General features: G+C 45.5%; 1 protein-coding gene across 1 annotated transcript in view; it reads left to right on the top strand.

Annotated features, from left to right (window-relative positions):
* The window catches only part of GRIK3 (glutamate ionotropic receptor kainate type subunit 3), a 592,020-nt gene that overhangs the window by 418,829 nt on the left and 149,211 nt on the right, over positions 1 to 23,980 (top strand). The window contains exons 9-10 of the mRNA XM_066592013.1: positions 9,143 to 9,256; positions 16,236 to 16,439. Of these exons, the coding sequence (XP_066448110.1) occupies positions 9,143 to 9,256; positions 16,236 to 16,439 (318 nt within the window). The remainder of the gene's footprint in view (positions 1 to 9,142; positions 9,257 to 16,235; positions 16,440 to 23,980) is intronic.

Genomic DNA, 23,980 nt, shown 5'->3' on the forward strand with positions numbered 1-23,980 from the left:
GTATGGGATGCTCCAGCCAGCTGAGTCCCATGTGCAGCTAGTGCAGACACAATACTGTGAATTCACAGACAATGATACCATTGATCCCACTAATCAGCACTGGAGTTTTTAAACATGTGCCACCACACTTTTCTCATTATGCCTTTTTTTTTTTTACTCTGAAGGAGTTTTATTACACTTTTGTGCATTTTAGTAAAAGGCAGTGTTCCCATGTCTGTCTTGTTTGTTCTCTAAAGTTGTGTTTACACAGAATGATTATCTTTCAAAAAAAATAGTAGGATCATTTGAATTTGAATGATCATTCAGTGTAAACACAGCAAATGATCGAAAAATTACTGATAATTCAATTCCTTTCCGTTCATTGTTTATTTTATGCAAAAATGAAAGTCATCGTTGGCTGCTTTGCTAACCGTTCGGTTTAAATACCGATCGTTTAATCGCTCTCATTCATGGAACAACGAATATGAATGACTGAGCGATTTGCGAGCGAACACACGATTTATCTGCCTGTGTAAACAAGCTACACAAGTGGACTCTGACATTTGCTGCTCGAGTGTACGATAAATCGTCCCATCTAAAAGCACCATAAGGACTCCTTCACTTGGGCGTATGTGTTCTTGCGAGATGTATGAATAGTGCATTATTTTACATTTGCAAACATTAAACTGCACTTCTTGCTGCAGCAAGCCAGCAATAACGTTACCGGCAACCTAAGACATGTGACCGCTGCAGTCAGCGATGGTTCACTTTGACTGGTGGTCAACTGCAGCAGCCACATGTCCCTGTGTGGGGATGTCATTGCTGCTGCAGCAGGAAGTGAAGACCAGTGGGGAATGGACCACCTGCGGAATGATAGTGGCAGGGGATCAGGTAAGGTGTGTTTGACTTTGGTCACCACTCTGAACTGATTTGAATTTTTATTTCTCTCTGGATAACTCCTTTAACCCTATCAAGATGCTGTGGCATTCACTGAAGGCATCCCATCAATATTAAGCAACTGAAATACATTTGCAGAGAGGAATAGTCCATAGTTCCACCATAGCATCCTGTAAATACTATTTACAGATGCAGGAAACATTTGGTGGAGGTGATTGCTGCTAAAGGGTAATCTACAGGTATCAGAGATGTAACTTAAAGCTTCTGGGCCCCAATGCAAAACCTGTAACAGGGCCCCAACTACTATGGGCCCCCTAAGGATCCTGGGCCCTGGTAAAACCGCATCCTCTGCATCCCTTATAGTTATGCCAATGTACAACAGGTTATTACTGTAGATTCAGGGGTTCATTTACTTTTTCTCCTTGCATTGTGGATGTTTACGTAGATTGTGTCTATAAACCTGACTATTATTATATGTGATTATTACTACACCATATTTTATTACTAATAAATCCAGAAATTTGCTAACTTCTTCATGCTAATTTTTCATGTAGTTTCTTACTTTTCCTTACTCAGCATATCCCAACAAAAATAGCAGGAGATGGGCAACTTTAATAAAAACATGATATGCTATATGTGACCCATTAGTGATAGTGAGCTGCATCTTGTTGAGCATTTTGCTAATATGCCACATTAATGTAATGAATTTGCATATAAAATTCATGAAAAAGTTAGAGTGGACACATCTGCATTTGTCCTGAGTTTATTCTAAAAGTGTATGCTCTGCTTGGTCAAGGAGTCAGAAACGCTATCTTTTCTCCTTAGGGAGAGCAACTATACTATAAACTAAGTGAGGAGACTCAAATGGCCATGCACACTCCTCTGGGTAATATGCAAATAAGGGAGATGGAATAAATCCTCCACAGTGCCACCTATTGAAAGTTTGAATGCTGCCTTTCAATAGGTGGCACTGTGGAGGATTTATTCCATCTCCCTTATTTGCTTGGTCAAGGATGCATACACATTTCATCGAGGGAAGGTCAATAGGTTTTCTTGACACCTTGGCAGTGGCTTATCTCTGTGGAAACATATTCGATAAATAAACTTGACCCTCTTTCCCCAGATATCTGAGATCAGGGGCAGTTAGGTGGTCCCTATACAAATTAGATTGTCTTCTCATCCTGCCTAAATTGAAAGGTTATGCTGATTCATATCTCTCATAGAACCAACTTTATTCCTAGAATGCAAAATAATGTTGGGACTGATTTACACAAGTTGGATTACTCACTAAAACTGCTAATTCATAGATATCTTTTAGAAACAGTATTTATTTGATCCCAGCAAAATACGTCACATAATAAAAACTTCTATCGACCGAAAGAATTTAATTAAAATAAACCATGCTGAAACTACTTGAATCTGCACTTACTTGAGAAAGCAAAGTCAAGTTACTAGAACTTTTTTTTTTATAAAGTGCTTATCTTACAAGCCACAAAGTCACTTCCTAGTATTTACTTCAAGTCTTTCATGTGAAACTGCAGATTAAAGTTGTGGCTTCGCAGCATGTGAGCAATGGACCTGAGCTCTTTGAGAGGCAGGTATGCATCCTAGAGTTTGGAAGACTGATTTATCAAGCGTTTGTGACAGAGCAGTCTTTTTACATTGAAGAGCCTGATCTCCCATGATGCTCCATGTCTACAGACTTCTATACTCTCCTCGGGCCTAAAAGCAAGAAGTCATTTGCGATTGATTTTTCTTGATCCTGCCAGGTTTTAATGAAATGTGCAGTATCTTTGGGGACAAAAAGCAAGAAAATCGTCTTTCTCCAGGTTTTGCATGCATGGCTAACCTTTCTGCAGAAGGCGTCCCAAAGGTCCCAATCTTATTATGGTTGCTGTCACTGATCCTCTTCTTGAATATAGCATCATAAATCATGGTTTGTACCTCGACCAATCCAACTTTCCCATTCTTTAGTACTACAGCCCCTCCGTTTCTACCTAACATAGACATACTGAGGTTTATTACCTCTATTCCGCTAATTCTTAAGGAGTAAATTTACAGCGGGATATTATAATTGATGATATTTGACAGTTAGAATATTCCCAACTTCTTTCTGTTCTTTACTAATGAATTTTCATTAATATAGTCTCTTACCAACCACTTCATATTTGTATAGGGATGATTAAGTGCATGCAAATAACATGAATCATTTAGTATTGAATAGCACTATATGACTACGATCTAGGACACAAACCCTGCAGCTAAAAACACTGAGTATGTAGCCTGTTGTTTCTAATACATGAGTGCTAAATTAAGATACTCAAATACAGACCTCAGAGTTATAGCTCTTGGGGAGGGGGTGCTTATTTTTCGCTTAGAGCTGCTTCTACGCATTTGAGTCATTGTAGTGACATCATTGCGCCAAAACTCTGACAGAGCATGAAGGGACGGGTAGGATGCACTAATCGAGCAGTGGATGAGTATAATGTTCCTTTTTAAACATCTCCTGTGTGATTCCAGCCATAGAGAATGTTAGCGCAGGGAGCCCCTGACGCCATGCTCTACCATTGCTATCAACTATAGTGCACTCTTTTGGCGATACAGGCCACTAGACCAGAGATCCAGAGCTTATGCCCTGGATTTCTAGTGCTAGTGATGCCCCTAATTTCAGTCAAAAATTATAGCAAATCATGTCATGTGCCAAAATTATGTAAATTTGAAAATGATGTGAAAAATGCGTGTGGTTTACAGGGAATGGACATGGCTAACAACTTTTAGAAGGATGTATTGGTACTAAAGCCAGAATATGGTAAAAGTTTGGATGGAAATCAGTGCCTACTCATAGAATGTGTAGATGAATGCTTGCTGAAAACCCACAATCAGCCAAAGAATCTGTTCTTCAGCAGATCGTTATCCCTTTTACACGACTCAATGATTGGATGACCAAACAGGCTGCCAAATGTTCATGTCAGATAATTGGACCACGTAAAAGGGCCTTTTTTTGCCCGTTTAAGGAAAAGTGATATTGAAAAAAGAAGAAAACTACGGAAACAAATCTAGGATAATAGTTATTAAATGCCTCCATTTAATGGTGTGTGTTTATTTGTTTCCTTTGTCAGTTACCCTTTATTGAATAGCCTAACACAATTTATGGTAATTGATATTGTACATTGGTTGCTGTTTTCTCAAGCCATGCTGTTCTCGTAATCTGTTTGTTGAGTCAACACGAGCTTTTCCTGTATCCATAACAGGGATGTGCAGCTGCATCCTTCAGTCAATAGGTAATCCTATAATAAACTGGATCAGCTTCCACAGAGACTGTGCTTTAACTCATGCAACACTTGAACATGCTACAAAAGCTCTGAAGTGCATACTGATAAATGTCAAATAATGTAAACAAAAGAGCAATATAAACCCTGCTGTGACACGTGCACAGATCTAGAAGAATGATTCATATGCACACTCATCTGGAACACTAGTTGTTGGGATTTTAGTAATGTTTTACTTTAAATTAGAAAAAAGTAAGTGAACCCTTCGGAATGATTTGTATTTCTACATTAATTACTCAGAAAATGTTGTCTGATTATTATCTAAGCTACAATTATAGATAAACACAATCTAACTAAACTAATAACATGGAAATAATTCCAACACTGATTTATTTTATTGTAGAGGGAAAAAGTAAGTGAACCTCTGTGTTAATGACTTCTCCAAGAGCTTATTGGAAAAAAGTGTTTCAATTAAAGAAATTAGACTAGAAATATGGGTTTCACGTGTTCATTATTAGAAAAACACTGAACAAAAATAGTGTTCATAGAAGGACACAATGAAGGAATTTGCTGCTGTGATTGGAAGTATACATTTCATTAGTGTTTTGCCCAATAAATAAAGGCACACAAAGCTTGACTACTGGTGTAAACCATGCCTCAATTCAAACAAATTTCAAAAACGTGTTATAAAGATGTATGAAGCTGGAAAAGGCTACAAAAGCCTTGTTAAAGACCTGGGTATACATCAATCCAGAGTTAGACAAATTATCAACAAATGGAAAAACTTCTGGGCTGTTGTTACTTACTCTAGGACTGCGCATTCTGTTAAGACTATTCTAAGCATACAATGGACAAATATGACAAAGGTGAGAAAGAACCAAAGAATAAAAGCAAAATACCTAAAGAAGACTCTATTAGAAAAACACTGAAGAAAAATGGTGCTTATGGAATGACACCATGAAGAAAGCTAGGGAAAGGTGGGGAAAAAATTGCAGCCAGTCTCACGTTTGCCTGAATACACTTGGATGTTCTGCAATGCTTCTGAGAAAATGTTTATGGACAGATGAAACAAAAGTGGAAAGTGTTAGCACAAATGCACAATTCTATATTTGGATGAAAAAGAACACTCCACACCAACACCATCATCATGGTTGGGGGCCACTTTTCGGCCTCAATGCCTGGACCTTATGATCTTTGAGAAAACAATGAATTCTAAAGTGCATCAAACCATTTTACAGAGAGATATAAGGTCATCAGTGCATGACCTCAAGATGAAGAGAGGTTGGGTGATGCAATAAGACAATGAGCCAAAGCATACAAGTAACACAAGTGATGAGCTATTGAATGTTTTAAAATTAAGATTTGTGCTTTGGAATGACCAACTCGAAGTCCAAATCATAACAGTATTGAAATGCTATGGCATGACCTAAAGAGGACTGGGAATGCAATGCATCCCTGGAATATTGATGAACTGAAACACATTTGCAGTGAGGAATGGATCAAATCTCCTGCTCAATGTTAAGGCCCATTTAGACACAACGATTATCACTCAAAAATCGCTCAAAGCCATCTGTTGAGAGATAACCGTTGTGTGTATCTGCACTGACATTGTGCAGTTTTCATTAAACCATTGCTCATCGTTTTCTTTCAGTGTGCTGAAAGACAACCATGAGTTTTATCAGGGATTCACAGCGGGACACAGCTGATACTATTGTTTTAGCTGTATCCCACTCCCTGATGACAGGTGGGGTATGAAGAATGCAGCTCCGAGCTGCATTCTCCATAACCCGCACGGAGCGCTCGGCTGTATAACAGCCGGGCGCTCCATGCAGAGAACAGCTGGATGCAGAAGACAAGCGGGGCCACCCCAATTGTCTTCTGCATCCTCCGCTCAGAGCGCTTGGCTGTATAACAGCCGGGCGCTCGAAGCGGGGAACAGCTGGATGCAGAAGGCTCGCGGGGATACCCCGCTTGTCTTCTCCATCCTCTGCTAGGAGTTCTTGGCTGTATGACAGCCGGGCACTCCCAGCAGGGAACAGCTGGATGCAGAGAACAAGCCGCCCTCCGCTTGTCCTCTGCATCCTCTGCTAGGAGCGCTCGACTGTATGACAGCTGGGCGCTCCCAGCAGGGAACAGCTGGATGCAGAGAACAAGCCACCCCCTGCTTGTTCTCTGCATCCTCCAGAGTGCAAGGTGATTGCTCAGCTGTTGAGCGATCATCTTGCGATGTAAAGGACACAACGATTACCGCTCAAAAGTAGAGATGAGCGAGTATACTCACTAAAGGCAATTGCCCGAGCAATTGCCTTTAGCGAGTACCTGCCCGCACGAGATGAAAGGTTCGGGTGCCGGCGGCGGGCAGGGAGCTGCGGGGGAGAGTGGAGCGGAACGAAGGGGAGATCTCTCTCTCCCTCTCCCCCCCCCCCCGCTCCCTCCTGCTCATAGCCGCTACTCACCGCTCCCCCGCGCCGGCACCCAAACCTTTCATCTCGAGCGGGCAGGTACTCGATAAAGGCAATGCTCGCTCGAGCAATTGCCTTTACCGAGTATACTTGCTCATCTCTACTCAAAAGACATCTTTTAAGCAATAATTGTTGTGCCTAACGGGGCCTTTATGCAAATCTTATTTGCAGCTACAGGAGATATTTGGTGGAGGTGATTACTGCTAAAGGTGGATCTACAGGTTATTAAGGCCTCCTGCAAACTGGCGTATTTTAATTGCAGAGCCCGTAGTGCGCGTCCGCCTCCTAACTCTGCAGCAAATATTGCCCATAGTATTCAATAGCAAAACGACATTTTATATCCATGAGTGGAAATCGATTGTGATTTTTCGCTCGTGGAGAAGAAATGGAATCGTGCTGCGATTTTATGTGGGTTATGCACGACCGGCTTCTATTGAAGTTAATGGAAGCCATTCGTCCCATGGCACTTCCACAGTGAGCACTGCGGAAGTATCGCGGCTACTGTGCATGTGCAACAGAGTGCCGGTGGGCACATCCACAGCACAGAAAGAAGCCGTTGGACACGTACTCAGGAGTTACCGACCAGGCACCAGGTCAAACTCCGCTGCGGGAATCCTGCATGCGGGGACCGACCTGCCCGTTTGCAGGGGGCCTAAATTTAAGGGTTTACTAACTTTTTCTCACTGCACTAGGGATGTTTACACAATGTGCTTAATGATAGATAGAAAGGGTACAACTGTTTGTGTGTTATTGTTATTAATTGAATTGTTTTTGTCTAGAATTGACCACATACAATCAGACCACATCTTATTAGCAATCAAAGAAATCCAGGAAATTCCAAAGGGTTCACTTACTTTTTCTAGCAACTATATATGAGGTGTTGAGTATCTATTCCATGCTAACTGCCATGGTTGAGGCCATGCATTCTCAGTCACTGTTCCTCTAATGGGGAGCACTGCTTGCTTTCCCCCTTACAAGCTGCTCTGAGCAGCTCACAGTCATAGCCAATTAGCCCCACCTCCTCCCCTCCAAATTAATGCAGTTGCAAGCAACCCTCTTCTTCCACTAGGTGGTGGTTTGCTTAAATACTCTACTGTTATATACTTATTCAGTTTTGCAAAATTATGTATAATTTTTCTGAATTATATGTACCTTGGGGACTTTTGCCATATTTTTATACATACAGATGTAGCAGTGCCATCCTTGAAGGATGGTACACTACATTTCAGGCATAGACTTCCAGGTGCCGCTACACTGTTTGTTTAGCATGTCTGCTGCCATTCATATTTTATGGCGGACGCACTACGCAAATAGTGCAGCGAGGCAAAGCCCCACCTCACTGTTTCAGTAGATGCATTAGAGCAGCTGTATCTGTATATTAAAAAGATATTCTCATTAGGACTGACCAGTGTTTGCTTTATATTATAAGCTCATGCCAACTGCCCTAAAAAAAAAAACCTTTAGAAAACTAAAAGCTTGAACACTCACAATTCTGCTTCATTTTTACGGTAGAAAGCTTCTACTTGAGATAAAGTATCACCTGTAGGATATGTCCTTGTTTTCAAGTAGTTGTTTAATCCATAGGGCTCTTTCCTACGAGTGCATATCGCCCAGCAGTTTTCACGGCCGACTGATATGCGCTGTGATCGCATGCATTGGATTCTAATGCATCAAATCACATGGCTGTATTTCTGAGATATAAAAGCGCCCGGCCGGCCAATATAGCACCGGGCATTTTTACTTTGGACCCAACAGATAGTCCTGGAACTATCTTTTGGGCCGGAATATATTGGCCGCTGTCATGGGCTCCTACAGGAGCAGTGTGGCTGCTAAACTCCATCCCTCTTCTCTCCTCCTCGCGTGCAGGCTCACCTCTGCTCTTCTCCCTGCTCGTTCTTGGAATAGGTGAAGCTGGACGGGGTGGAGCTAAGCTCCGGCCCATCCCTCCTCCTCCCATTGCTGGTTGCGGACAAGGTGTGGGACGTGAGCAAAGCTAAGCTTCCACCCTCTTTCCCCCTTGTCCATAGCCATCAATGGGAGGAGGCGGGACAGGACGGCGCTTAGATCCACCCCACCACCTCCCATTGCAAAAAACGAGCGGGGATGAGAGCACAGGTGAGCCTGCGATGGGAAGGAAGAGGAAAGAGGTGACGGCATGGTGACCTCAGCACATATGCCCCGGGGCCCATGCCGTGTGAACGGGCGCACAAACGTTACATTTGTGCGCCCACTCACGGGCTTTCCGTCAGAGATGATAGCGTATATTGGCCAGCCGTGAAAACGCAGGCCGATATACGCTCGTGCGCAAGAGCCCTTAAACTTATTTTTCCACTACATGCATTTATCACTGGGACCACCATCATTCACTATTAGGACCCTGTCTCTCATTGCCTGCATGACAGCTTTGAGGGGGGGGGGGGTTACCCATTTCTGCCATCCTCTGCCGGCCAGAACGCATCATAAGAGTTACAATTTATGTTCTTTTTGGTGAAATATTGAACATTTATGATATACCATATTGCTATTCATTCCTAGGTGGGAACATGGAACCCCAACGATGGGTTAAACATCACTGAAATTACTAAAGGACGAGGACCAAATATTAGCGAGTCACTGACAAACCGTACACTCATTGTTACCACAGTGCTGGTAAGATCCTTACTTTAACTACTGTTAAATGTATCTTAAATTTATGTTAAGAAAATAAACTGAGATGGTAAAATAATTTTGATTGACTTGAGACTTAAGGCCTTTACTCATAGGCACATGTGAGTTGCGCCTGAGATTATTTGGCATGGGTCACATCAGACAGCACATGGACGCCCCATCTGTGTGTTGTCCAATACCTACAGGCAGTGAACATTGCATGTCCAATTCTTCTCAGTGATATGGACCAGAATAGGACGTGTTGCGATTTCCTTTTCTATGTGAATAGCCTAATTGGCTATAATGGGTCCAAGTGCTGTCTGTGAAATATACGGACAGCACACAAACGGGAAATATGCCAGTGTGAATGGGCTCTAAGGGATTTCTGTACATTTACTTACATTTCACTTACCTTTTTATTAAGTATCTTTTTGTCAAATTAAATCTTATTTCCATCTCTGTCAGGCAATTCACCGTAATGTTATCTTTATATTTGTAACAAGTTAAGGATGCCTCATTCAATTACATTGAAAGTTCGTAATATCCTGAAGAAAGTATGCCCTAAATGTGATGGGATTTAGTCATATGGAAAAGCTACTGGATGAATTTCTAGATGAGTGACTTCCTATTTTACTTTGCCTTTTTTTCAATGCTACTATTAATATGACTTATTCAAGTAGAGATATATGGCCCAAGCAGCAATAACCCCTTTTCCACAGCAATTTCACAGCTCACAATATTCCATATCGAGGGCACCTCTAGCCACAGAATCGATTTAGAGAAGAAGTTGATGCCTTCGAATACAATCCTGTCTGTTTTTAGCAGTAAATAGGAGGAGAGGCTGCAATGCAGTTAAGAATTATCCCAACATGAAGATGTAAAATTAAATGTACATTACACGATTTTAACAGCTACAGCTATTAAAATATGCATATTACTATTCCATGACAGCAGAAATTAATAGCAGCTTATGATTTATAAAAGCTGTTGGCGCTCTAATAATTGCATATTTGCATTTTATAAATACATTACTATAAATACATTTTTATTTCTTCTACAAGAGGGCAGGATGTACACAGATGTGTACAACATATTTTATGCAGACACAGTATGTCCCTGTTCTATGGAGCTTACCATTTAATTCTGCTGCCTGGGAGGCAATGACCTTCGCAATGTCAGTACTCTAGGTAAAATAAACATGAAAAGAAATCAAAACAGGCGCATTACATGCAGGATGATCAAAACATTAAGAATGCTATCGGATCATAATGCGATCACTTTAGTGAGTTGTTTCACAAACTACTGTGATGTAGTAGATTTTAATGCGATCCTGGAAGGCTGCCCTGGTGAAACATATCCTGATGATAAATATGCTCATGTTAAGGGCAAAAACACATGGGCCATGCACTAATACACTCGTCGCTACGGAGCTTATCAGCTCATGAACCAGGGTTTTTTTAAATTTTTTTTTAGGATTATTCAAACCTTGCGTTTGGAAAAAATCAGGAACATAGGTCCTGCCCATTCTTTCTCTAAGGCCTAGGTCAGACAAGTGATTTTTAAGCACCTGAATAGGCGTGCTAACGAAAAAATTGACGGATGCATGTGTAAAAAACGTGTAACCGAAGTTAAAAATCGCACATAAATAGTGTGGCTCCATTGAAAGCAATGGGAGAGGACCACTATCCCCTGCTGCGGCTGTGACAGCTGCAACAGGAGATTCCTTGGATGTGAAACCCCTAGATGCTGTCACATCCAAGGGTTTCACCTTGTTGTCAACGGGGCTGGTGGCAGCATCGACGGCCCTATTGGTATACAGAGAAGATTGCGCTCCTCTGTCACTGCTGTGACAGTTGTGGCAGGGGATGCCTTCATCCTCACGGGGAGTCCCCTCATCACTGAGCACTGTGACTGCACTGTGAAGGAATCCTCTGCCACAGCTGTCACAGCAGTGATCTTCTCCCATTGCTTTTAATGGGGCCAGTGCTGCTGCCACCCTATTGAAAGCAATGGGATGACAGCAACCCCTGCAAGGATTTTCAGGTGGGGGGGGCTTGGAATATAAGACCTAGCACCAAAATAAGCCCTAGCTGTAGGGAAAAAAAAACATCATCTAGAAGCGCTGTCCGGCTCCGACGCGTCTTCTCCTTGGGTACCCGGCACTGTTCTTCTTCATTTCTTCTGGCCAGGGATTGAAAAATCCCTGCCTCCTGGAAGCACTGCCCCTTATTGGCTGAGTGCTGTGAACAATCACAGCCATTCATTCAAAACCGCATTTTTGTGCAATGCAACAGAGAGGAGGGCTCTGATTTTTAAAACGCTGTCCTATCTTTTGCAGGTGCAAAATTTTTAGCGCTTGTAAAAATCGGACATGTGAACGCTTTCATTGGAAAGCATTGGTTCCAATAGAGCCACTTTTTTAAGAGCACCTATTCATGCGCTAAAAAATTGCTCATCTGACCGAGCCCTTAAGTGGTATTAAATACGTGCAAGATAGGTAGGGCAAGTCCTATCTTTTCTTGCATGTAGTAATAACGCGCAGGAATTCCGATAGTGGGAACCAAACCATTGAAATCAGCAGTTTCGTTTTGTCCCGTTATGTGTCCGTGATTTTCATGGCTGCATATCAGGACTAAAACATGCATCTGTTTAAGCCCTTGCACAGTGACCACCTGCTGAAAACCACCTTTGTAAGCAGTGCTTCCTATCAAACCCAATAGGATAGGTATAGAAAGGATTATTTATTTATAATCAGTAGGACAGAAGACAACAGGACATTGTGTTTTGGGACCAGTACGTGATCCCTTCTCATTTTTTTTTTCCTTTTGGCATTTGACATCTAAATGAAATAAACTTCATTTCATGCTCTTTCGAAGATCATTGGGCTTGAAAGTTGACTGGCAAGTATAACGAAAACACACCATCCACAATGTTCTTGTATCCATTAATTATCCATCACTGAACTAAAATGTAATTTTTTTTGTAAGTACAAAACCTAATTCACTTGTTAGAGGTATTCACAGCAATATAACATGACAGACACAAAAAGATGAAAATATGCCAGACCAGGCCTTCATGCAGGACGATCTGCTTTCAAAAAACGTTAGGAATTTTCGTCTTGTTCTTTTCCTGTATCCACCGTGATAGGCTCCATGCCCGTCTCATATTTTAGTTGTGGTATTCCATAGTTTTACCTACACCTAACCAGCTAGAGGAAGTCATTTGGGCTATAATATGTTAAGAATCCATCTAAAGAATTATAGGTGATCAACAATTACTAACTAATCCCAGAGGAATCCCTGCCTTTTGTGTAAATAAGCAAGATCCAATAGCAATATTCTACACCCCTTGACTGACTACTAATTAAACAGTAGATGTGACTTAAGGCCCATTTACACCAGCCGATGATTGCTCAAAGATCACTCAAACGACAGTTTGAGTGACAGCTTTGAGCGATCATTTTGCATAAAGTATTAAGTAGCTACTCAGCTACTTAAAGGAGATGTCCCGAGGCAGCAAGTGGGGGTATACACTTCTGTATGGCCATATTAATGCACTTTGTAATGTACATTGTGCATTAATTATGAGCCATACAGAAGTTATAAAAAGTTTTATACTTACCTGCTCCGTTGCTAGCGTCCTCGTCTCCATGGAGCCGACTAATTTTTGGCCTCCGATGGCCAAATTAGCCGCGCTTGCGCAGTCCGGGTCTTCAGCTTTCTTCTATGGAGCCGCTCGTGCCAGAGAGCGGCTCCGTGTAGCTCCGCCCCGTCACGTGCCGATTCCAGCCAATCAGGAGGCTGGAATCGGCAGTGGACCGCACAGAAGAGCTGCGGTCCACGAAGGTAGAAGATCCCGGCGGCCATCTTCAGCGGTAAGTATTGAAGTCACCGGACCGCCGGGATTCAGGTAAGCGCTGTGCGGGTGGTTTTTTTAACCCCTGCATCGGGGTTGTCTCGCGCCGAACGGGGGGGGGGTTTAAAAAAAAAAAAACCCGTTTCGGCGCGGGACATCTCCTTTAAGTACCAATTAAGTGTGCAAATGAAGCCTTAGATGAATGCAGTTAATAGCCCGAGGGCTCTTATCTGTGCTCAGATCCTTTGTTCTCCATGGGGAAACAATGCTATCAGCACTCCCCATGGAGAAGTTCTGATAAGAGGGAAGGACGATTTTTAGGTTAGCTTGAATTTAACCATCAGCTAACAGTGCCCAAAAGGCGGATGATGGGCGCACATTTACACACACCGATAAAACGATCGCCGATTAGGGATTTTTTAGCGATCATCGGCTGGTGTAAATGGGCCTTAAGGGACTACATTACTCCTATTTGAAGATGTTGAATACCTTTTGAATATAGGAGTATTCTCCTTAAATACCCAGGCATTTCTAGGACACCGCAGCAGGTACTACATTTATACAAACAGGTATTATGGCTTGTCAGCCACTTAACTGCCTCTAAAACTTGACCATGTATTAGCCAGGTACCCTGATGATTAGAGATGAGCGAGCATACTCGCTAAGGGCAATTACTTGATCGAGCATTGCCCTTAGCAAGTACTTGTCCGCTAGGAAGAAAAGATTCGGGTGCCGGCGGCGGGCGGGGAGCGGCAGGGGAGAGCAGGGAGGAACGGAGGGGAGATCTCTCTCCCCCTCCCCCCCCTGCTCACTGCCGCCACTCACCTCTCACCCGCGCCGGCAGCCGAACCTTTTCTTCCGAGCGGGGAGATACTCGCTAAGGACAATGCTCGATCGAGTAATTGTCCTTAGCGAGTATGCTCGCTCATCTCTACTGATGATCAATTTGAAATGCATAAACAGAAATGTCAAGGTGCATTAAGTATGAGGGTCAATACTTCAATATCAGGGAATAATTATCATAGTTACTACTTAGCCATCTATCAGGGCAAAAATAAGGCTTGCCAAGGTAGATACAAAGAAAGAACATGACCACAGTCCTAGCAATTTTTGAAAGTAGGTGCCACAGCACTAATAACAGTCTTGAACATTATTATATTTTTGTGTGTGTTATCTTGCTTTGTTTTATAATGGCTGGTTACAGCCAACAGCATTCCCTACCTCCTCCAGCTGCCTCTCATGGACTTTTTCATGTCCCAATGTCCTCTGTGGTACATGCCCTATCAGCTGTTAGTTTCCTGATGCCCATAGGATGCACATGCTGCTGGTACACCTCCTAACAAGTTAGCACATTCACTTACCTCTTCTATTTCTGTTTTTTTTGGGCAAACCTCTGGATTTCTGAGCAATTAGTTGTCTGGTATGCAAAGGTGGTAACATAGTAACATAGTTACATAGTATGTAAGGCCGAATGAAGACATTGTCCATCTAGTCCAGCCTGTCTATCCTACTGTGTTGATCCAGAGGAAGGCAAAAAACCCCAAGGCCAGAAGTCAATTAGCCCTTTTGGGGGAAAAATTCCTTCCCGACTCCCTAATGGCAATCAGACTGTTCCCTGGATCAACCCCTAATAGTTCCTACCTGCCTATATACCAGGATTGACACTTAACCTAATATTTATATCCTGTAATATCCTTCTCCAGAAAGACATCAAGTCCCCTTTTAAACTCCTCTATGGATTTTGCCATCACCACTTCCTCCGGTAGAGAGTTCCACAGTCTAACTGCTCTTACAGTAAAGAACCCCTTTCTGTGTTGGTGATGAAACCTACTTTCCTCTAATCGTAGCGGATGTCCTCTTGTTACCGTCGTGGTCCTGGGTGTAAACAGATCGCGGGAGAGATCCATGTGTTGTCCCCTCATGTACTTATACATAGTTATTTGGTCGCCTCTTAACCTTTTTTCTAGAGTAAATAGTCCCAATATTGATAGCCTCTCTGGGTATTCCAGTCCCGTCATTCCATGTATTAGTTTAGTCGCTCTTCTTTGAACCTCCTCAAGCACTGTGACATCTTTCCTGAGCACTGGTGTCCAGAATTGTACGCAGTATTCCATGTGAGGTCTGACAAGTGCCTTATATAATGGAAGGATAATGTTCTCGTCCTTCGCCCCTATACCTCTTTTGATGCACCCCAATACTTTAGTTGCCTTTGCAGCGGCTGACTGGCATTGGTTACTCCAGTTTAGTCTATTATCCACTAATACCCCCAGATCCTTTTCCATATCACTTTTCCCTAGTGGTACCCCATTAAGTGAGTATTTGTGACATCCGTTCCTCCTGCCCATGTGCATAGTCTTACATTTTTTGGTAACTCTAACTCTAACTGACTCTAACTTTAACCTGTGCCTTTTCTACTCAGCTTTCCCATCTCCTCCATTCCTGACCTCAGCTGCTGGACAATGCTATATCTGTCTGCTACTTGGCTAGTAACATCATTTTGCAAGAGCTCTACCTGTCCTGACCTCAGCTCTGTCTCATGGCTATATCTTTGCCTGCTTTTCCAGTACTGTGCAATGGTTACCCAGACTAATTTGTGTTAGCAGCCACAACACTAGAACTACATCCGGATAATGGCCTGGGGTTCCTTGCAACAAAGACTAGATTCTAATGACTAGGGTCGAAAGGTAGAAAATTAGGGGACTATAGGTGCTTCCCTCTGAATTAGCCCCAAGCCAAATAGGGTGGTTCACACCCACTGTTCTGACACTTTGCCATGAATACCTCTAATAAATGAAAGATATTTTACACAATTTTATACTTAAAGGGGCAATAACTTTTCAGACAACCTGACTATTTATCTACTAGCTTGTATTAGTCTCATAATTTCTGTAATATGTGTTATTACACTTTGGACCTCACATATTAAAACTGTCCAAGAGGAAGACTGTCCTTGTTTCCCATAGCAACCAATCAGAGCTCAGCTTACATTTTATCACAGCCCTTTGAAAGCTGAGTTCTGATTAGATGCTATGGATAACAAGGACAATTGTACTACTGGAGAGTTTTGATAAACGAGGCCCACGATATGTAAAAAACACTGACATGTACACTCTATTTTTTTTAACAGGAAGAGCCTTATGTTATGTTTAAAAAGTCAGATATACCGCTTTTTGGCAAGGAGCGGTTTGAAGGCTTTTGCATTGATCTTTTAAAGAAGATTTCAGAAATTCTTGGATTTGAATACGACGTACGTTTGGTTGAAGATGGCAGATATGGATCTCAAGATGAAAAAGGACAATGGAATGGTCTAGTTAAGGAGCTAATTGACCATGTAAGTGATTATTTTGAAGTTACACTGAAATTACTCTGAAAAAGTCTTATCAGTAATCTTTTGTGTCAAAAGGGTTGTTCATCTCTTATGATATGTTTTGTTAGAGCATATATTTTAGATGTACAGTATTACAGGTAGATCCCTCTTCTTGTCAAATGGCTTATTAATAGAGATGAGCGAGCGTACTCGTCCGAGCTTGATGCTCGTTCGAGTATTAGGGTGTTCGAGATGCTCGTTACTCGAGACGAGCACCACGCGATGTTCGAGTTACTTTCACTTTCATCTCTGAGACATTTGCGCGCTTTTCTGGCCAATAGAAAGACATGGAAGGCATTACAACTTCCTCCTGTGACGTTCCAGCCCTATACCACCCCCCTGCAGTGAGTGGCTGGGGAGATCAGGTGACACCCGAGTATTAAAATCTGCCCCTCCCGCGGCTCGCCACAGATGCATTCTGACAGAGATCAGGGAAAGTGCTGCTGATGCTGCTGCTATAGGGACAGTGTTAGGTGTTATTTTAGTCTTCAAGAACCCCAACGGTCCTTCTTAGGGCCACATCTGACCGTGTGCAGTACTGTTGAGGCTGCTTTTAGCAGTGTTGCACATTTTTTTTTTTCGTATATCGGGCGTGCAGACCATTGCGTCCTCAGTCTGCTGTCATTGTACAGAGTATAGGGGCAGTACTGGTGAGGCAGGGACAGTGGGAAAGGTGAAAGAGATATACTGTCTATATAGGCAGTGGGCTTTTTCAAACAAATTGGGGAAAAATACTATATTTAGGCTGCCTGTGACCGTCTTCAGTGTACTGCGTGTCTGCTGGGGGTAGTAGTCCTAATTAATGCGCAGCTAAGCGTTACAGCAGGCTTGCGCAAAATTGTTTCCTGGCTCTGCTATCTCCGTTACATCACCGCCATCATCCCGCCAGAGGGAAACAGTATACATAATATACGCTGCATACAGTATCTGTCTGGTGTTTCAGCTCACCATTTTAAAAAATTGAAGCAAAATACTTAAGGCCTACCACTGCGCTTTGGCCACTTGACTGCTTCGGCGCTGTGAATTCCACTAGCTCAGTTATACGCACCTACATCTCACTACAGGCATGCGCAAAATTGTTTTCTGGCTCTGCTGTGCCCGTTACATCACCGCTGTCATAGCGCCAGAGGGAAACCATATACATAATATACGCTTTATACAGTATCTGTCTGGTGTTTCAGCTCACCATTTAAAAAAATTGAAGCAAAATACTTAAGGCCTACCACTGCCCTTTGGCCACTTGACTGCTTCTGCGCTGTGAATTCCACTAGCTCAGTCATACGCACCTACGTCTCACTACAGGCGTGCGCAAAATTGTTTCCTGGCTCTGCTGTGTGTTCCGTAAGCGAAGTCAGCCTCCAACCACAGTCCAATAAGCGGCACATTTAATTACAGCATTCTGTTTCTGCTCTACTCGTAATACACCATGCTGAGGGGTAGGGGTAGGCCTAGAGGACGTGGACGCGGGCGAGAACGCGGAGGCCCAAGTCAGGGTGTGGGCACAGGCCGAGCTCCTGATCCAGGTGTATCGCAGCTGACTGCTGCGGGATTAGGAGAGAGGCAAGTTTCAGGGGTCCCCAGATTCATCTCACAATTAATGGGTCCACGCGGTAGACCTTTATTAGAAAATGAGCAGTGTGAGCAGGTCCTGTCGTGGATGGCAGAAAGTGCATCCAGCAATCTATCGACCACCCAGTCTTCTACGCCGTCCACAGCTGCAACTCTGAATCCTCTGGCTGCTGCTCCTCCTTCCTCCCAGCCTCCCCACTCCATGAAAATGACACATTCTGAGGAGCAGGCAGACTCCCAGGAACTGTTCTCGGGCCCCTGCCCAGATTGGGCAGCAATGGTTCCTCTCCCACAAGAGGAGTTTATTATGTCCGATGCCCAACCTTTGGAAAGTTCCCGGGGTCCGGGGGATGAGGCTGGGGACTTCCGGCAACTGTCTCAAGAGCTTTCAGTGGGTGAGGAGGACGATGCCGATGAGACACAGTTGTCTATCAATGAGGTAGTAGTAAGGGCAGTAAGTCCGAGGGAGGAGCGCACAGAGGATTCGGAGGAAGAGCAGCTGGACGATGAGGTGACTGACCCCACCTGGTTTGCTACGCCTACTGAGGACAGGTCTTCAGAGGGGGAGGCAAGTGCAGCAGCAGGGCAGGTTGGAAGAGGCAGTGCGGTGGCCAGGGGTAGAGGCAGGGCCAGACCAAATAATCCACCAACTGTTTCCCAAAGCGCCCCCTCGTGCCATGCCACCCTGCAGAGGCCGAGGTGCTCAAAGGTGTGGCAGTTTTTCACTGAGAGTGCAGACGACCGACGAACAGTGGTGTGCAACCTTTGTCACACCAAGATCAGCCGGGGAGCCACCACCACCAGCCTCACCACCACCAGCATGCGCAGGCATATAATGGCCAAGCACCCCACAAAGTGGGACGAAGGCGGTTCACCGCCTCCGGTTTGCACCACTGACTCTCCCCCTGTGCCCCAACCTGCCACTGAGATCCAACCCCCCTCTCAGTACACAGGCACGACCGTCTCCCGGCCTGCACCCACACCCTCACCTCCGCTGTCCTCGGCCCCATCCAGCAATGTCCCTCAGTGCAGCGTCCAACCGTCGATAGCGCAACTGTTTAAGCGGAAGCGCAAGTACGCTGCCACGCACCCGCACGCTCAAGCGTTAAACGTGCACATAGCCAAATTGATCAGCCTGGAGATGCTGCCGTATAGGGTTGTGGAAACGGAGGCTTTCAAAAACATGATGGCGGCGGCGGCCCCGCGCTACTCGGTTCCCAGTCGCCACTACTTTTCCCAATGTGCCGTCCCAGCCCTGCACGACCACCCTGCAACATTGTACGCGCCTTCACCAACGCGGTTACTGCCAAGGTCCACTTAACAACAGACACGTGTACAAGCACAGGCGGGCAGGGCCACTATATCTCCCTGACGGCACATTGGGTGAATTTAGTGGAAGCTGAGACCGAGTCAGAGCCTGGGACCGCTCACGTCCTACCCACCCCCAGAATCGCAGGCCCCAGCTCGGTGCTGGTATCTGCGGTGGTGTATGCTTCCTCCACTAAACCACCCTCCTCCTCCTCCTACGCAACCTTTGTCTCGCAATCAAGATGTGTCAGCAGCAGCACATCGCCTGCAGTCGGTGTCGCGTGGCGTGGCAGCACAGCGGTGGGCAAGCGTCAGCAGGCTGTGCTGAAACTATTCAGCTTAGGAGAGAAGAGGCACACGGCCCACAAACTGCTGCAGGGTCTGACAGAGCAGACCGACCGCTGGCTTTCGCCGCTGAGCCTCCAACCGGGCATGGTTGTGTGTTACAACGGCCATAACCTGGTGGCGGCTCTGCAGCTCGGCAGCCTCACGCGCATGCCATGCCAGGCCCACATCTTTAATTTGGTGGTTCAGCACTTTCTGAAATGCTACCCATGCTTTGCAGACCTGCTTGGAAAAGTGCGCCGGCTCAGCGCACATTTCCGCAAGTCCAAGACGGACGCTGCCACCCTGCGCACCCTGCAACATCGGTTTAATCTGCCAGTGCACCGACTGCTGTGCGACGTGCCCACATGGTGGAACTCTACGCTCCACATTTTGGCCAGGCTCAATGAGCAGCGTAGAGCTATAGTGGAATACCAACTCCAACATGGGCGGCGTAGTGGGAGTCAGCCTCCTCAATTCTTTACAGAAGAGTGGACCTGGTTGGCAGACATCTGCCAGGTCCTTGGAAACTTTGAGGAGTCTACCCAGATGGTGAGCGGCGATGCTGCAGTCATTAGCGTCACCATTCCTCTACTATGCCTCTTGAGAAGTTCCCTGCAAAGCATAAAGGCAGACGCTTTGCGCTCGGAAACGGAGGCAGGGGAAGAAGTATGTCGCTGGATAGTCAGAGCACCCTCATGTCTATATCTCAGCACGTTGAGGAGGAGGAGGGGGAGGAGCATGAGGAGGAAGGGGAAGAGACAGCTTGGCCCACTGCTGAGGGTACCCATGCTGCTTGCCTGTCATCCTTTCAGCGTGTATGGCCTGAGGAGGAGGAGGATCCTGAAAGTGATCCTCCTAGTGAGGACAGTCATGTGTTGCGTACAGGTACCCTGGCACACATGGCTGACTTCATGTTAGGATGCCTTTCTCATGACCCTCGCGTTACACGCATTCTGGCCACTACGGATTACTGGGTATACACACTGCTCGACCCACAGTATAAGGAGAACCTTTCCACTCTCATACCCGAAGAGGAAAGGGGTTCGAGAGTGATGCTATACCACAGGACCCTGGCGGACAAACTGATGGTAAAATTCCCATCCGACAGCGCTAGTGGCAGAAGGCGCAGTTCCGAGAGCCAGGTAGCAGGAGAGGCACGGACATCAGGCAGCATGTACAGCACAGGCAGGGGAACACTCTCCAAGGCCTTTGACAGCTTTATGGCCCCCCAGCAAGACTGTGTCACCGCTCCCCAGTCAATGCTGAGTCGGCGGGAGCACTGTAAAAGGATGGTGAGGGAGTACGTAGCCGATCGCACGACCGTCCTCTGTGACGCCTCTGCCCCCTACAACTACTGGGTGTCAAAGCTGGACACGTGGCCTGAACTCGTGCTGTATGCCCTGGAGGTGCTTGCTTGTCCTGCGGCTAGTGTCTTGTCAGAGAGGGTGTTTAGTGCGGCTGGGGGAATCATCACAGATAAGCGTACCCGCCTGTCAACCGACAGTGCCGACAGGCTTACACTCATAAAGATGAACAAAGCCTGGATTTCCCCAGACTTCTCTTCTCCACCAGCGGACAGCAGCGATACCTAAACAATACGTAGGCTGCACCCGCGGATGGAAGCATCGTTCTCTATCACCATCAAAAACGGGGACCTTTTAGCTTCATCTATCTGTGTATTATATTTATCCTCCTCCTCCTGCTCCTCCTCCTGAAACCTCACGTAATCACGCCGAACGGGCAATTTTTCTTAGTCTCACAAGGCTCAGTCATATTACTTTAGTAAACAATGTTTATACGTTTCAATTCTCATTAAAGCGTTGAAACTTGCACCTGAACCAATTTTTATTTTAACTGGGCTGCCTCCAGGCCTAGTTACAAATTAAGCCACATTAAGCAAAGCGATTAATGGGTTTCACCTGCCCTCTTGGTTGGGCATGGGCAATTTTTCTGAGGTACATTAGTACTGTTGGTACACCAATTTTTTTGGGCCCTCGCCTACAGTGTAATCCTGAAAATCTTTATGGGCTTCGCCTGCACTCATGGTACAGCAAGGTGTGTGGGGTTGGCCTACACTTTTGCTACATAAATGTAACTGGGGCCTTGTCTATACTGCAACTACTGAAATGTGAAAGAGACTGTTATCTCCCTAAACTGCTGCTGGAATGTTACTGTGGCCTGTCTTGACTGCTACTACTACTGAAATGGAACTAATACTGTGCTCCCCCTATACTGCTTCTTCGGAATTGTTACTGGGGCCTGTCTTGACTGCTACTATTACTGAAATGGAACTATGACTGTGCTCCCCCTATACTGCTGCTAGTGATATGTTACTGGGGCCTGTCCCTAATGCTACCGCTGAAATGTTACTAATTCTGGGCTCTACCTATACCGCTGCTAATGCTATGTCACTGGGGTGTGGAAACGGAGGCTTCCCAAAGACATGATGGTGGCGAGGCCATTTCCCACCAACGCGGTTACTGTAAAGGTGCATATAACCACGGACACGTGGAGAGGACACGTAGTGCCTCAAAAACATCCCCCTCCTCCTCCAACAATGAAAACATTCTTGGCAAATACCTTTGCATTGGTCCGTCTGGTGGCAGTCCAAGAATTTCACCTTTACCGACACAACAAGAGAGCCCCCCCACCATCCCCCCGCCACGGCCCACTTAATCCTGGCCACATTCCGAAAACCAACTAAATAAAACCGCACTACTAGGTCCGCAGTCACCACCACATTCCCACCAACGCCGTTACTGTTAAGGTACATATTACCAGTCTGACTGGGGCATGCACTGTGGGCCGAAGTACACCTGTATTGTATGTGACGTTAGCTCTGCTGAGCAGGGCACTGCAATGGGATACATTTATGTACCGCCGATGGGTTCCAGGGAGCCACCCATGCTGTGGGTCCACAGGGACTTCATATTAGGGATTTGTACCTGCCAGTGTCTATGTATTAAAAACCCCGGTCAGACTGGGGCATGCAGTGTGGGCCGAAAACCACCTGCATTTAATCAGACGTTACCTCAGCTGTGATGGGCAATGCAATGGGATATATTTATGTACTGCCGGTGGTTTCCTGGGACCCACCCATGCTGTCGGTCCACGCGGAGTTGTAACTGCATGTGTCCACTTCTAAAGAACCCCAGTCTGACTGGGGCATGCAGTGTGGGCCGAAGCCCACCTGCATTAAACCTGACGTTACCTTAGCTGTGCTGGGCACTGTAATAGGATTTATTTATGTACCGCCAGTGGGTTCCAGGGAGCCACCCATGCTGTGGGTCCACAGGGACTTCACAATAGGGAGTTGTACCTGCCTGTGTCTACTTATAAAAAAACCCAGTGTGACTGGGGCATGCAGTGTGGGCCGAAACCCACCTGCATTTAATCTGACTTAAGCTCTGCTGTCTAGGGCACTGCAATGGGATACATTTATGTACAGCCGTTGGGTTCCAGGGAGCCACCCATGCTGTGGGTGCACACAAAATTCCCATTGCGGAGTTGTACCTGCCTGTGACTATTTATAAAAAACCCCGGTCTGACTGGGGCATGCAGACACCTTGACAGAATCAATAGTGTGTGGCACATGGGTTCCCCATTGCTATGCCCACGTGTGCAGCTCCTGATGGAGGTGGCACAGGATTGGATTTCTCATTGCTTTTGTACAGCATTGTGGACTATTGCCCCGCCACTTTTAAAGAGGGTCGCTGCCTAGCCGTGCCAACCCTCTGCAGTGTGTGCCTGCGGTTCCTCCTCATGGCAGACGCACTTATAAATAGACATGAGGGTGGTGTGGCTATGAGGCCAGCGTGTGGCATGAGGGCAGCTGAAGGCTGCGCAGGGACACTTTGGTGTGCGCTGTGGACACTGGGTCGTGCGGGGGGAGGGGGTTTGGGCAGCATGTAACCCAGGAGAAGTGGCAGCGGAGTGTCATGCAGGCAGTGATTGTGCTTTGTTGAAGGTAGTGTGGTGCTTAGCTAAGGTATGCCTTGCTAATGAGGGTTTTTCAGAAGTAAAAATTGTTGGGAGGGGGGGCACTCTTGCCGCTATTGTGGCTTAATAGTGGGACCTGGGAACTTGAGATGCAGCCCAACATGTAGCCCCTCACCTGCCCTATCCGTTTCTGTGTCGTTCCCATCACTTTCTTGAATTTCCCAGATTTTCACAAATGAAAACCTTAGCGAGCATCGGCGATATACAAAAATGCTCGAGTCGCCCATTGACTTCAATGGGGTTCGTTACTCGAAACGAACCCTCGAGCATCGCCAAAAGTTCGTCTCGAGTAACGAGCACCC

This window comes from Eleutherodactylus coqui, chromosome 1 (assembly GCF_035609145.1).
Source record: "Eleutherodactylus coqui strain aEleCoq1 chromosome 1, aEleCoq1.hap1, whole genome shotgun sequence".
NCBI lineage: Eukaryota > Metazoa > Chordata > Amphibia > Anura > Eleutherodactylidae > Eleutherodactylus > Eleutherodactylus coqui.